This window comes from Hypoxylon trugodes (assembly GCF_022578975.1).
Source record: "Hypoxylon trugodes strain CBS 135444 unplaced genomic scaffold F4822scaffold_6, whole genome shotgun sequence".
NCBI classification, from domain to species: domain Eukaryota; kingdom Fungi; phylum Ascomycota; class Sordariomycetes; order Xylariales; family Hypoxylaceae; genus Hypoxylon; species Hypoxylon trugodes.
In genome coordinates this window covers 1960306-1973835 of record NW_026250021.1, presented here as the reverse complement: position 1 = coordinate 1973835, position 13530 = coordinate 1960306, and the positions used below count along the sequence as shown (strand labels likewise).

The 13530-nt window shown below is 46.9% G+C and overlaps 5 protein-coding genes across 5 annotated transcripts; 1 reads left to right on the top strand and 4 right to left on the bottom strand.

Moving 5' to 3' along the window:
• Nucleotides 1–438: 438 nt before the first annotated feature.
• On the bottom strand, nucleotides 439–2933 carry F4822DRAFT_291698 (ENTH-domain-containing protein). The gene is made up of 4 exons (XM_051455040.1): nucleotides 2305–2933; nucleotides 2164–2233; nucleotides 1876–2096; nucleotides 439–1824 (listed from the first exon to the last, which is right to left on the bottom strand). Exons 1-4 carry the CDS (start codon nucleotides 2375–2377, stop codon nucleotides 476–478), a joined length of 1713 nt encoding a protein of 570 aa, XP_051313532.1. The 5' UTR covers nucleotides 2378–2933; the 3' UTR covers nucleotides 439–475.
• A 1053-nt stretch (nucleotides 2934–3986) lies between these two features.
• Nucleotides 3987–5870, bottom strand: F4822DRAFT_407498 (peptidase family M28-domain-containing protein). The gene is made up of 2 exons (XM_051458493.1): nucleotides 5076–5870; nucleotides 3987–5016 (listed from the first exon to the last, which is right to left on the bottom strand). Exons 1-2 carry the CDS (start codon nucleotides 5726–5728, stop codon nucleotides 4518–4520), a joined length of 1152 nt encoding a protein of 383 aa, XP_051313531.1. The 5' UTR covers nucleotides 5729–5870; the 3' UTR covers nucleotides 3987–4517.
• A 587-nt stretch (nucleotides 5871–6457) lies between these two features.
• F4822DRAFT_291664 (uncharacterized protein) lies at nucleotides 6458–10758 on the bottom strand. The gene is made up of 3 exons (XM_051455039.1): nucleotides 9817–10758; nucleotides 9712–9759; nucleotides 6458–9653 (listed from the first exon to the last, which is right to left on the bottom strand). The coding sequence occupies exons 1-3, from the start codon at nucleotides 10568–10570 to the stop codon at nucleotides 6949–6951; spliced, it is 3507 nt and encodes a 1168-aa protein (XP_051313530.1). The 5' UTR covers nucleotides 10571–10758; the 3' UTR covers nucleotides 6458–6948.
• Nucleotides 10759–11269: 511 nt separating this feature from the next.
• Nucleotides 11270–12001, top strand: F4822DRAFT_291636 (uncharacterized protein). Its single transcript, XM_051455037.1, has 5 exons — nucleotides 11270–11378; nucleotides 11439–11506; nucleotides 11569–11665; nucleotides 11727–11821; nucleotides 11881–12001. The coding sequence occupies exons 2-5, from the start codon at nucleotides 11459–11461 to the stop codon at nucleotides 11899–11901; spliced, it is 261 nt and encodes an 86-aa protein (XP_051313529.1). The 5' UTR covers nucleotides 11270–11378; nucleotides 11439–11458; the 3' UTR covers nucleotides 11902–12001.
• Nucleotides 11976–13460, bottom strand: F4822DRAFT_291660 (adenine nucleotide alpha hydrolases-like protein). The gene has a single exon (XM_051455038.1). It carries the CDS (start codon nucleotides 13317–13319, stop codon nucleotides 12102–12104), a length of 1218 nt encoding a protein of 405 aa, XP_051313528.1. The 5' UTR covers nucleotides 13320–13460; the 3' UTR covers nucleotides 11976–12101.
• Nucleotides 13461–13530: the final 70 nt, after the last annotated feature.

Sequence of the window (13530 nt, the reverse complement as noted above, 5' to 3'; positions counted from 1 at the left end):
GGCACAATAGGATCAATATTCCAAGACAAAAGAAAGAAAAACATCACAATAATGCAAACCTCAACTTCAAAAAGGATATGGTGATAAATGCATTAGAAAAGGAGGGCCATCCGTCCATCATTTTTCTATTAATGATTCGTTTGGACAACTATGGACCCTTACTATCCCCTCCGTACGAAAATCCGTTCCAATCCCTCCGAGAAGAATACAACGCGAGTCAGCAAGAGGGAATTGCGTCATAAAGACCCAAAAACAAATAAATCCTCTTCTAAGTTTTTTGCTGATCAAATATGGACCCTCAAGCAGCCGACTCTATCTAACATTATAGCGTGTCGGTCGAGAGGGCCCCCCAAGAACGCTAAAGAAGAAATCTGGACCAGGATGGGTATCGCCCAACTCTGAGAATGCATGCATTGCGAGATGCCAATGAAGAGCGCGCGATCTGGACCGCTAGTATCTTCACAAAAGAAATAGTCTAGAACTGGATGAGGTCTTGCCCCTGGTTGTTGTTGCCCTGTTGCGGTCGTGCTGCGAACGGGTTGCTTCCTGCACCATATCCATTCATGCCCACTGGTCCTGTAGCTGCAGGCATTTGTGGGGCGCCATAGGATACCGACGGCATACCGGTGAATTGCTGTCGCAGGAATGGGTTGTTGCCCGTAGCATCCGCAGTAAGCTTGTTCGCGTTCGCGCCCGCTGAGTTGACAAAGGTACCCGGTGCCGTATGTTGAGCAGGGATACGAAGGTCACCAGTATTTCCGAAAGTATCCATACCATCGCCACTAGCAAGGAGGTTATTAAGTCTTTGTTCGTGTTCGCTAAGTTGCTTCTGGGGCTGCTGAGGTTGGCTGAAAGATGGCTGAGACTGAAACGAGGGCTGAGGTTGAGGTGGAGGAGTAAACGTTTGAAGGGACTTCTGTTCGGGAAGGGCCTGTAAACTGCTAAGAGTAGGCATTGTCGGGGCCTTGGTCGGTTGAGGTCGTCCAAACCCGGTAGCGAAGGGGTTGTTGGAACCAGTAGGTGTCGGCTTAAGCGCAGACTGGCCTTGGTTGCCGTTAGACGCCCAGGGGTTGTTGCTACCAGGCTGGACGGCTGGCTCCGGAGACGCAGTGGGCTGAGGTTGGAACTGTGGCTGCTGACCATAGGGGTTGTATCCGGTAGGCTGCATTTGAAATTGCTGCTGCTGCTGGGGAGGCTGAAGGCTGTTGTTCTGTTGTTGGCCATAGGGATCAAACATGCCAGTCGGCTGAGGTTGAGCGAACCCGTTGTTGAACCCATTCGAGTAGCCATTGTTCGCCGGGAATCCAGTATACGCATTGTTCATATACCCGGTTGGCTGGGGTTGCATCATTTGGTTCTGATCGATAGGGTTTCCAAGCCAATCAACATTGCTGCCCTGTTGATAACCCATATTCATGCCGGTAGGCTGGGGTGCGTTGCTCGGCGCGGGATCGTCGTCGAAAAGCGAACTAGCGTTATTGTCCTCTAGCTCTCGTCTCCTTCGCTCTTCCTCCTCTTTGCTAAGCTTGATGGCCTTAGCTAGATCATCGTCATCGTCCTCGACTCCCTGGCGGCTCTCGCGTTTCCTTCGGTCCTCTTCCTCTTGGAACTTGCTAGCTTCTATCGCTAGTTTATACTCGGCATCGTCTTCTTCATCGCTTCGTCTCGGACGCTGGCGTCGCTGCGCTGGGACTGTAGGTCCATCTGACATGAATTCTTCGATACCAGTAACACGAGATTTCCACGTCTTTCGGTCGCTACGTTCGGCACGTAGTCGTTCTTCGTCCAGGATTAAAGCTGTCAATTCCTTCGCCGCAACTCGGACTATGCGCGTATCAGTAACGATCCCAGTTCTACCACATCAAAGCCACTCACCATTTTGACCAACATCTCGGCCCTCCTCATCGATGTAGACAAACTCGCGCAGGGTCTTGACGATGAATATGTTCTTACGCGCCCAAGTGACAATTAATTCGGACCCCTCGTGTAAACAATAATCCAATACTTTCAAAGCTTTCAAGACGTGTCTCCAATTCTTTCCTTTGTCATTTAGGCGCTTATCGAGCATATCGACAATATCGTAGAACTCGGTCGACCTAGAGAATCAGTCAGGATTATACAGCCCAGGCTAATTAAGTGGCGGATTATGAACTATGAGCGTACGAGTTGTAGGTTAATTGAGCGATCTCGCTCATCTGGGTTCCGGTCGGGCCCCATGGGTCATTACTTGTCGCTGTGAAAAAGGAGGTTAGATACAAAAATATCGGTCGTAGGTAGTCGGCGACGTAGTAGATTATCACGAACCTTCGCGCACTTTGACCTGGACACTAGAATAGCCCTTGGTGACATTTTTCACACTTCTCATAACCTTAGACATCTTGGCGGTATTGTCGGGATGAAAGAGAGGTAGAGGTGGAGACGCGGATGATTACTCCAGCAAGAGGAGCGAGCGATGTAAGGAGGTATTGATTGTTCGTTAGGTGTTGTAGTAAGATGGGACGATCGCAAAGGTGGTCAGTAGGAAATTAGGAGAGTCGGGCGCAATGAAAGCGCAATCCAACCGGTGGATTATCTCTCGGTACGGTGATCGTAGAATTAGCGTGCGCGCAAACTCGACGACGAGGGAGAGAACCGCGATAGCCCCGATTTGTTTAAATTCCAACCCGCAATTCGGAATGAGGCAGTGACAAAGCACAAGCACAGGCGCAGTGCACAAAGTAAAGGGCGGGCCCTCCGATGGTAAACGGTGCTTAGAAGGTTGCTATTTAGACGGAGGGATGGGTATAAGGAAGAGGGAGGCGACAGGTGGAATAAAGTCAAGTAGGATGATCAGTTAGAGTTGTTTTAATTGATGAATGAACTTGACTTGATGAAGTTTGGGGGAGGGGAGCCCAAAGCTGCAGCAGTAAATGCAGTTTACTGCTCGTACACGTTGTACCTTATGGATCCCAAGAGTCGAAAAAAGACGGACGCAGGCGCAGCGTTCGGGCCTTGGCACCACTGAGGAACAGTGCCTAGGTGCAAGAACAGGGGACGTAACAAGCGTAGCGGATACTTGTTTGCCTGCCTTGTACCGTAAGTTATAAGTGACGCACCGCACCGCCCTTAGTTGGGTGATGCACTTGGACTACCTTACCCTAAAGCCTACTAAGATTGTAGGAGGTAAATTAGGTATCGTCAGATGGCTAAGAAGGACCCTGAGTAGTAGGTATAGGTACCTAACGTAAGGCAACCTAACAAATATATTTATTAATGATCTGTCAGACGAGAAAAGAAAGAAAGAAGGAATAATAAATAAACTAATGAATGAACACACGAATAATGATACCTTAATTAATAAAAAATAAGAAGAGGGAAAATGACAATTGTGTAAGAATTATCTTAATTCTCAACTCTCTAGAATTGTTCTTTTGTAATTGGTAAAGGGGGAAAAATTGAAATATGATAGCTGGAAATTCAAGGTTGTCACCAAAAAAAGAGACTTTAATGGTCAGTGCTTGTTAAGCGGGATAATGGGACAGTGGGATCGCTCAAAATGCTTGGCTTCGTTCGTCCACCTGCTCCGTGCTACATTCCTCGGTACGTACCGCTTTTCGCTTTTCGGGTGGCCATTGTGACGCGGCAAAAAATTAAGAAGCGTCCCCATGAGCCCCATAGACGTGCCCAGCTCTTTAGTTGGTCGGTGTTATGTACCCTCTGAGCACGTAGCCCTCCTAGGCAATGTAGGTACCTATTAGCTGCTGCTGCAGTTCTCCCGTTCTACATTCTACGTAGTACAATACAACCCTTAAGTACCCATCCTGCATTGTTACTATATGTAGGTACAAAGTTAGGTGGTACTGTACAAAAAAGAGAGGTAACCTTCGCATGCAGGCAGTCACCCCATTCATTGAGTCGGGGATGACGTATCAAGTGGAGTCATTCAATCTTCAATTGAACCCTCCAAGGTTCATCTTATGCAACACCTATGCACAACATCTTTATACATAAAGTATAACTCGTTGCTTACTGGTGAATACTATTAAAATATGTGTCTGGGTAGTATTTTGAGCGCAATAGTTATATATCCACGGATATTATTTAGCCTCGGCCAGGAGATCCTTTGAGGGGATTGGTAGGCAGTGTACGGATTAGCGTAAGTGCGCATGGATGTGTTGCCGTTTGGTATTTGTTTGTGACGAAGAGTTCTTAATGCGCTGTTAACTGATTCAGGGGAATGAGTCAGGGGCATCTTACTATTGGACATCAAAGTCGACAAATAAGCAAGCCGATCCTAACAATTATATCTCTCAATACGTACAGTTTTACTATCCCAATAGCCTTACACATTATGTGCAGGCCAGTTCAGGCGCATCCCAAAATAGCAGTATCCGAGTCAATATACATTCCTTCTATCAGATACTAAGATACAATTAGTTTCTTTAGAGACCAAAACTCCAAACCATGTCATATATACACAGTATCGCTCTCATAAACTCAAAACGCATAGATTTCAACAGTCAAATTGCACAGGAAAATTATCTACCCGTCGTTGGTGCCTCGGTTTCCTCTTTCGGTTCGACCTCCATCATATCTAACCACTCTAGGGCAAAAGCCGTGACGATTTTCGCCCAGTCACGTACAGTAGGCATATCAAGATGCGCTCCATCGTCGTCCATAGTATGCCACACAGAGTCAAAAGGGGAGGTAATCATGTGTAGAATTGGAACTCCGCGGGACATAAAAGGCGTATGGTCGTCTTCAATATGACTAGGGCGGAAATCAGCCGCCTTCTTATCTGCATCGGGCATAAAAGGACGTTTCGGTGTCGATTCTAGGAGTCCTAGCTTGCGCATCCTATCCTCAATGTTGGCCATGGCTTTGTACGCCCAATGCGTCATGGCAAAAAGAGATGGCACTGTAGGTTCGGCAGCGCCAAGCAAGTCCAGTAACACAAACATGCTAATTTGATCCAGCGGGTTACGGTAGAATGACATTGCCGGGTGAAGTGAGCTCTCCCAGTTTTCCGCCAACGCTCTAAATTGTTGTCAGATTTATACGTTATCATTAGAAACAAGTACTAAGTGAGTATTTACCTTGATCCATAACGTGAATCGGTATCCGTCCACTGTTGGAATGCTTCTTCACCATCAAGGAAGAGGATTTGTACACCCATATCCATCGGGACAGTTCCACCTTCACCAAGTGCAGACATCTCAGTGTGCATCTGCATCACAAATTTGTCTAGTGTTCTCGCAACATGCATCAAGATAGCACAGGGCACAGCGCTATCAATAGCGCCTATAAACCCTTCAGGGCTATATTTGCTATCGTAATGAGCCACAAGGGTCAATAAATTGGATTGCCCTTCGCCGACCCATGGCGGCTCCCTCTTGAATAACAGGTTCGCAAACGGGACTTCTTTACCTCCGGACACAGGTGTCGTCGAAGTTGAGTTGTACCATTCCATTTTCCATTCCGGCAATTCTTTGGTAAAGAAATTCACGAAATGCTGTTGAACGGTTGCCGCACCGGGAGTGCCGGAGACGCGCGGAATCAATATAGGCGCTAATAGTTTGCCATTGTCGATATCAAAGTCGGGACCTCCCGAGGGGACTAGCTTCAAGAAATGGTCGGATAAGGCCGTGTAGGCGATGACGGGTGAGATGAGAAGCTGATGCAGGGCCAAGAGTAATAGCATCTGTATTACGCGGCCCGGCAATACTGAGTTTATGATATCGCGCTTCATAACTGCCCAATCTGCTGGTTACCTCGGACCAGCGAGGCCATTATTTTGTATTAGAACAGGAATAAAAATGACAGGACGCCAATTGAAGCGTTGAAATGAAATCTGATGAATGAGATTTGGACAAGTTCAAGTTTAGCCGTGTCGTAAATTATTGGTTCATCCCTTGTTCTACGAGGCTGAAACATACATTAATGAAGGCCCACATGCATTTATATCTTACATATGATATGTGTATAAGGATATATACATATAGACAGTTTACACAATTAAGAGGCACAACTTCATATGAAAGTCGTTCAGGGGATTTATGTCGTCTTGACCCGCCCGACCTTACATATAGAAATAGTCGATGAGGAAGCGAGCCAGGGCGTGACGGATTCGAAATGGATATAAAAAAAATGCCAGGAATATAGAAAGAATGGTAAAGTGTTCCGTCAAAACCACAAACGTGTTTCTTGGTGGTGACACTTACCTATATCCTAGAAATAGGATGACAATATCAATCATAGCTATAGCTTGCATGTAGTATAATGAATACTAGCCGATCTATCTAAGCACGGTTAATGTTAGAATACATCAGCGACGTCTGGATATTTACTTCTATCAGTTATACCTATCGTAAAGAGACGGATTGAATATCTGTTATATGTACACTTGACCGTTTACATGTACCTAGCATGATTGACTCGTTGGCGACTGCTTCCGGACACAAGTTCGACATAAAGAAACACCAACAAGAACTACATGTCATTTTGCTAACCAATGCTTCGGTAGGTAGTTATAAAGTTTCTAGGCAATAAGTTTACACATCAGATTCTTATACAACCCTTACATCTTCAAATCTCCAGACACATCACGAACAAGCCGAACAACGCACAAATCAAGCAATCCATTAAGTAGGTATCTAAATCACATAGGCACTGCAACCACCTAATCAGCCCCTAACTGCGAAGCAAGAAGCAGTAGTGGCTGTGTAGGTTGGGCAAGTATCGATAGGTAATCCATTCGTCGCCTAGACGCCCAATCCCCGTCTCTTTCCGAACTAACTAGTAGCGACGCGCCCTACCCGTTTGTTCTGCCTTACCGGTATATTCTCTTTTTAAAGAAGCCTGCTTAAAAGCACACCAGCGGCGGCATTATGAAATATACACGAACGCTCCATCTTACATTCCAGCATTCGAACAATCGCCTCGAATGCTCACTCGAGGGGGCAAGGTAGTTTATGCCGGTCCTGCCTCTACCCCTTCGCCCTCCTCGTTGCCAACCCCACTCATTACAGTATCAGCGTTGACATCATTTGATAAAACAGCTCCGCCTCCATCAACATCATCGGCTGAGATAGCGGAGAGGGAAGCGGTCTGCTTTCCTTTATGGCTCTTACTAGTCTCCGTTACTTGCACCTGCACCGTATCCTGGGTGTTGGTATCGTCGACTGATTTAGCTACGCTCGTCTGTCGTTGTTTCTCAATCCACGCTGGGGGCAAACCAGGACCACTATCGGCGTTGCCGTAGTCGCTTTTCTTGGTGCCCTTTGGCCAACGACCAGGACCGCGGCCGGTACCGCCAGGTTTGCGCTTCCCAGAGCTCGCCTTTGGCGTTTTGCGAACTTTAGGGGTTCCGGTTGTACGACGGACTTTGGGGCGTGCGACTCGTCGTGAAGTCGGAGGGGGTATACGCGGCAATGGTGCTGGTCTGACGACAGTTGAGTTGAGGCGCGACACAGCCGTGCGTCGATTGTTGATAGGAGGAAAAACAGTGAACCTAGAAACAGGGATCGATTCATACGGCTTTAGCCAGCTATTTTCATCATCTGGGATGTCCGCACCGGTACTAGTCGAGGTAATCTGATCCTCTGATTGACCGTTGGAAATATCGGCATTTTCTTTGCCAATTCCGTTTGGTTTTATATCTTCTTTGGTGTCAACAGGGGCATTGTCGTTTGGTTCTGTCGATTCAAGAACAGAAGGCTCCGCATCTGGAAGAAACTTTGGTGCTGTGGGTTGAGTTATAGCAAAATCACCAGTTGCTATACCACTCTCCGCAAGGGTCTGGACAGTCTTTACATCTTCATCTTCCTCTCGGGGAGCAATCGTATTAAGAGCTGGCCCCAATTCGAAGTTCGTAGCGTTGCTGCGACCCATGACATATGGCATCCAGGTGAGGTTTTTGGGATTTAGCTTAACATAGTTCTTCGCTTCCCATTTTGTAACCTCCTTGTGGCAGTAGGCTAGGTCGACCCGGAAAGCGTAGACTTGGGTGACAGGATCTCGAACGAGGAAACGAAGAGCCTCAAGGGCCGAGATTGCATCATCAGGAGTCATTCCTGTATCATCGGATATCTGTCTGATACTTATACCCTTCCTCTGGGATTTGTCCTCAGGCGTGTGGTCAATGAGGTACTTGCAAATGATCAATCTCCAGTAGTTTCGGTACGAGACAAGTCCCATATCAGAAAGTGGCTTCTCAGGAGAGCCAGTTTTCTCCTCCACCTTCGTTAGGAGATACGAGAAATCGATGAGTAGATGGCCATATCCTTTTCGCTGATGGATGGGCAATGTGAGAATACAGCTCACGTTATTCTGACTACTCGCTCGTTTTTCTTTGGAAAAGTATCCGACAAAGTGATAACCTAGGTCATCATACTCGCAAAGTACGTAGAATAAGAATGGTTCGACATCGTAGTATAATGTCTTGGAACCAAGGAAGAGTTTGGCCAAAAGGCAGAGATTCTGGCAATATACTGGATTTTTTCGACCATCGACCTCAAAAAACGAAATAGATCCATGTCGATATATCTCGTCACCAGGAGGGTGTTTTGCCGGGCACTTCAGCTTGTGTCGCCAAGCGACATAATCCGAGTTCATGTATTTCAAACAAAACTCGCAGATATACAGCACTCGATTACGGCTGTATTCTTCGGGGTACGGAGCCGCATACCAGGTGTCAATTTCCCAGCCGCCAAATTCGATGCACTCGATTTGGCTTGCAGGACCAGATTGTTTTCTTGATTTCTTCACTGGTACTTCGGCTTCGGCTTGCATAGCAAGCAAGCGATTCCTCCACTCTTCTTCAGCCTTTTGTTTGGCCTCATCAAACCTTCGTCGATCATCTTTGGTCGGCAGGGTTTTTGTTGTGTCTGCTTGTTCTTCGGATAATATACCACCATACGGCTTGCCCTTAAGTTCATCTGGCTCTTTATCGTAGAATGAATAGAAAGGTTGGGAATAGCTGGAAGGGAAGAATGGGGCCATGGGAAGTGGTTCTGCAACAGCCGCGGCTCGTGTTGTTGTAATTTTTCTTGAGGATCGAGAAGGGCGAGATGCGGCTACCCGGCCGGTTCGTTTTCTTCTCTTCGACCTTGAATTATGGGAAAGTTTATGCAACTCGGTGGCACCCACTCGCATTTTCACAACGAGACTAGACCGCGACTTCTTGACGACAGTACATAATGCCTCTGAGTTTGACGCTTTGTGCCGCAGGGATCGCCCTGACCGGGCCCTAGTCGAGGACTCCGTCACATTAGCTTGTTCCTGATTAGCTTCATCTTGGATGGATTCATCCGATGTGTTCCTTCTTCGTTTGCGTAGCGACATTACTTCTTCATCGGGGATAGGCTCAGTTGACGACGTCTTCCTTCTTCGTAGGACTCGCGAACCATCCATGGGATCTTCATCGAGAACTAATTGATTGAAAACTGAATGGGAGTCTGGCTTGTTTAGACCACGTTGGGAAGGAAGCAGATCTCGAGCAAATTTAGGAGCAGCCGCTCGGCTGGCTGATGTAGGCGATAGATCATTATCATCAACATCGACACCGTCTGGCTCAATGTCGTGATCACTTCCTATGTTCTCGCGAACAAACTCGGCTTCAGAATCGGAACCCACATCATCGGCTGCGCAATCTGGACATTTCCAATTCAATTCGTCTATACAAACAGGTGAGTAACCTGACTTGGGGAAATAACAAATGAGTATTTAACTTACTATTCTTATCATCAAGAGCTCCTTCATCACGGGCACATTGCTGGTGGGCTAAACAGGATAAAATTAGATCGTTGGCTGGATTTTGCGCAAAATTATACCACGTACCGTGTTCGCCACAGCCTTTGCAGGAGAGGTAGGCCTCGAATTCCTCTGCTGGATCGTTTTCCTCGCTATTCTTGCAGAATATGCAGTTATTGGGGTCGACGGCATCGGATTCATCTTCATCCTCCTCCTCGTTCTCGACGGCCTCTTCCCATTCAGCCGCAGATTCTCGATCGCTAGAGCCCGAGGCTAGACTGATGTCATCTTCGCTCTCGCTATCTTCCTCATCGGTGTCGCCAGGTTTTATTTTAACAGCTCCAACTCCTTCGTTCTCATCATCTTCTTCGGCGACTTCGTGCTCCGCCTCGTCTTCATCGCTGGAAACTCCATTTGGATCGACGGGCTGGTGGCTGACGGGTTCTTCATCTTCCTCCCCTTCGGCGTCAACGTCGAAAGCATCGTCATCATCATCATGAGGATCTCCATCTTCAACGCTAGAATCCTCCTCTTCATGATCGGCATCGTCCTCTTCGGCTGGTACGTCTTCCATCTCGTAGTCTATTTCGGCTTGACGCCCTTCATCGCCTGGACTTCCATCGTCGACTTCGTTCTCCCCGCGGCTATCGTAGTCTACTACCGCATGGTTGTGCTGTATGTAATCTTGACCTCCTGAGGTGTCAGGAGGCGGAAGGGAGGCGCTGTCCATCATCACTGTGTCGTTGGGTAAATCTTCCTCAAATTCAGCATCCTCTTCGGACAGTACTACACTTTGTTGAAGCTCCTCTTGCATAAGTTGTGCGTTGGCCATCGCCTTCATTAATGTGGTACGGCGCGAACAGTTGACGGGTGTTGACTAGTCGGATAAGGATTTACTCGGTGTATTTATAGGGGTTGGATTGCGCTTGTTGGTGATGGCAAGGGAATATTCCAAGGCCTCCGAATCGCACCGTTTCGCGTCATGAAGGGTTTCGTCGCATGCTTGTCGCAAAGGGATTGTAATATTTACAAACTTGGGCGGCGTAAAGTGTGTGGATGTAGGATATTTGTATGTTGTTTACGGAATCGAATATCGGCGCGACCCATGACATTTGAGTCTTGAGGGTTTAGGAGGGTTAATGCGGCGGAGTTTCGAGAGGAGTAGACGCGCTAAGTATGGGTATGGGGGTGATTATTGTTTGATTATTATGAAAATTTCTAGATTAAGTCAGTGATTGACGCGTCACCAGAAAAAATCGCGACTGAAAGGGTGTATGATGTATTGAAAAAAGTAGTTTGCGACGATAAGATGGTTGTACTGCGCGCTGCTTTGAAATGGTCGAAGGTTGATGATTGACGGTGGTGTAGCTCTTGCCGAGCTCCACATTTAGTCAGCTCATATCACTTGCTAAGTGGGTACATCACTAGTACTTCATGTAGGGGCTATTATGTAATGAATCCAAGCTTGGACCACATACAATAAGCTGCTGAGCTTATGTAATTCATCAGATTACTCAGGCTAGCCGTCGCACTTTAACATTCTACATCATTGGCTGTTGTGTTCGACCTCATCTTGCAATATCACGCTTCGCCTACCGATTGACTCCGAAGGAGCAATTGCAAATATCAACATCCAATAATACGCGATAGTAAGTCATTCAAGATAGACAATAGATCTAAGTAGCTTCCATATTAACTTTTAAGCATAGAATAAACCGATAATTTCGCAATGGCGATTCCCTTCGAAGCGTTGATTCCTTATGGAATCATCCTTGCCGTGAGAACCCCAACCGATGATGAACGTATACAATGACCCCCTCGGATATTAATGCCCATTAGATGTTCGGCGCGACTGGTGCAGGTCTCTCGAAATTCCGAAACTGGCAAAACGGTGGCAAGAGAGGACGACGATCATTGGATCAATGGGACAGACAAAGTACGGCGAATTGGGGTGCAACGTTTCGAAATGCAGATGGAGCTGACGTGACGTTCTACAGTGATGAACCGAGACCGTCGGTTAACGGGATTCTTACGAGGGCAAAGCGATGCGCCCATAGCCCCAACCGGCTTCGAGGTCAACAACCCTTGGAGGGTATGGTTTTCTGGTCTCTCAAAGATTAAGTATGTTCATAATACTGACGGAGTTTTTAGGTCGAGAAGCGATTCACGTAAACAGAAGAGAGAGACGGAAAAGAGGGGACGAAATATTTCGCAACGGGTAGCCATTTGTACAAAGCCCATGAAATATAGCATTTGATACGGAATTTTATTTGTTACAACAGTATTCAGCCAAAAATCCTCTTCATTCGGGGTATCGTATTTCATCTATTCGACCAGGCCCAACTCTACCAAACGCCGAATCCATGCTATATCTATATTGTAATCTCTGCTCGGTTCTTATTTAGATTTTCTAGCAGCATGCAAGCTTGACACAACTTCTGGCTCGACATATAGCCACACTTCTCGCAGGTGCCTAATTTTTGTTTTAACCTGACGGGCAGATTTGTGCCTGGTGTCTTAGCTTGACCGTTGGTTTGGTGCGATTTGACGTGATGCTGGGTTTCGGTCTTTTTTGTTGTGATCTCCGTCTCGAGACCCGCAGCCTCAGCAGCCTCATTTTCTCTAAGTCGCTTTTCCATCGCTGCCATCTCACCACCATTTGTTCGGCCGTTTGTTGAACCACAGCCATCAATGTTTTCTTCGTCAGTAGGGGCTTGCTGAGCGGTGGCTTTCCCATCACACCCGCAGGAGCTCGGTGCAGCTCCTGGAACCAATCTGGCCATATCCTCACCACTTCGAACAACATCCAATATAGCGCTAGGACGAACCCTTTCCAAGTTCTTGATCAGACTTCTGGCGCTTCCTCTGAAGGCTTCTGGGCTGTAGATGCATTCGGTACTGAAATAGTCGAGGTTCTTATGGTGCGCATATAGCACAATCTCCTTCTCGTATGAATATTTGAGTGGTTTACTCCTTTTAACCTCGCTAGCGTCACTTCCAGTAACGATACTCGTACTCCTCGATAAGCGTGGCAGATCTCCTCGAAGAAGGTTCATGAGGACTGTCTCTGCGACGTCGTCGGCATTATGACCAGTGACGACATGCTTGATTCCCAACATCTTCGCGCCTCTGTCGAGAGCCTGCCGCCGGAAAACGCCGCAGTAGGTACAATTGCCCTTCTTACCGATAGTCTCGACGACTTGATCCATCGTCCAACCGTATAATTCACCGTAGCCAACTATTTTGAGTGGCATGTCGTACTGTACCGCATTGCGCTTAACTGTTTCCAAGGAGTCATCCCTGTAGCCTTTAATGCCTTCGTCGACACTGAGGAGTATCAAGTTGACTCCATAGTTATGTCTTTCGTTTAAGGTCTTAAGCACCGAAGCGAGGACGGTTGAATCTTTGCCCCCTGATGCACCTATAGCCACTGTTTCCCCTGGATAAAATAGCTGTGATGAAGTTATGGTATGGTGTACTTCATCTTCGAATATTTGTATAAAACAACCCTTGCAAAGCTTCTGGTAATTTTTGGGTCTCTTGATTAAGGCTCGCTCTGTCTTGCAGATAGCGCAGAGTGCTGGTGGCATTTTGTGCTTAGTCAAGTAACCGATTTCAGAAATGAAAAAGGAGAAATGATTTAGAAATAATGCTTGACTTAATAAATATGAATTGAGAAATGCAAACGAAAGTTGACTCAACCCAATCGATATGGGATTAAAGTTGCTGACTCTAACCTTGAAGAACCTTTAAAGAATCTTGGTGGGGCAAAGACGGGTACGAAAGTACATCGGCGAGGGG

Coding starts and splice junctions, on each gene's coding strand:
- F4822DRAFT_291698 (XM_051455040.1), bottom strand. CDS start 2,377: ATGTCTAAGGTTATGAGAAGTGTGAAAAATGTCACCAAGGGCTATTCT. Junction 2,097..2,163: donor GCTCAATTAACCTACAACTC/GTACGCTCATAG, acceptor CTGATTCTCTAG/GTCGACCGAGTTCTACGATA. Junction 1,825..1,875: donor CCGAGATGTTGGTCAAAATG/GTGAGTGGCTTT, acceptor ATACGCGCATAG/TCCGAGTTGCGGCGAAGGAA.
- F4822DRAFT_407498 (XM_051458493.1), bottom strand. CDS start 5,728: ATGAAGCGCGATATCATAAACTCAGTATTGCCGGGCCGCGTAATACAG. Junction 5,017..5,075: donor GATTCACGTTATGGATCAAG/GTAAATACTCAC, acceptor ACAACAATTTAG/AGCGTTGGCGGAAAACTGGG.
- F4822DRAFT_291664 (XM_051455039.1), bottom strand. CDS start 10,570: ATGAAGGCGATGGCCAACGCACAACTTATGCAAGAGGAGCTTCAACAA. Junction 9,760..9,816: donor CAAAGGCTGTGGCGAACACG/GTACGTGGTATA, acceptor TATCCTGTTTAG/CCCACCAGCAATGTGCCCGT. Junction 9,654..9,711: donor AGCTCTTGATGATAAGAATA/GTAAGTTAAATA, acceptor CTGTTTGTATAG/ACGAATTGAATTGGAAATGT.
- F4822DRAFT_291636 (XM_051455037.1), top strand. CDS start 11,459: ATGGCGATTCCCTTCGAAGCGTTGATTCCTTATGGAATCATCCTTGCC. Junction 11,507..11,568: donor CTTATGGAATCATCCTTGCC/GTGAGAACCCCA, acceptor AATGCCCATTAG/ATGTTCGGCGCGACTGGTGC. Junction 11,822..11,880: donor AGGTCAACAACCCTTGGAGG/GTATGGTTTTCT, acceptor CGGAGTTTTTAG/GTCGAGAAGCGATTCACGTA.
- F4822DRAFT_291660 (XM_051455038.1), bottom strand. CDS start 13,319: ATGCCACCAGCACTCTGCGCTATCTGCAAGACAGAGCGAGCCTTAATC.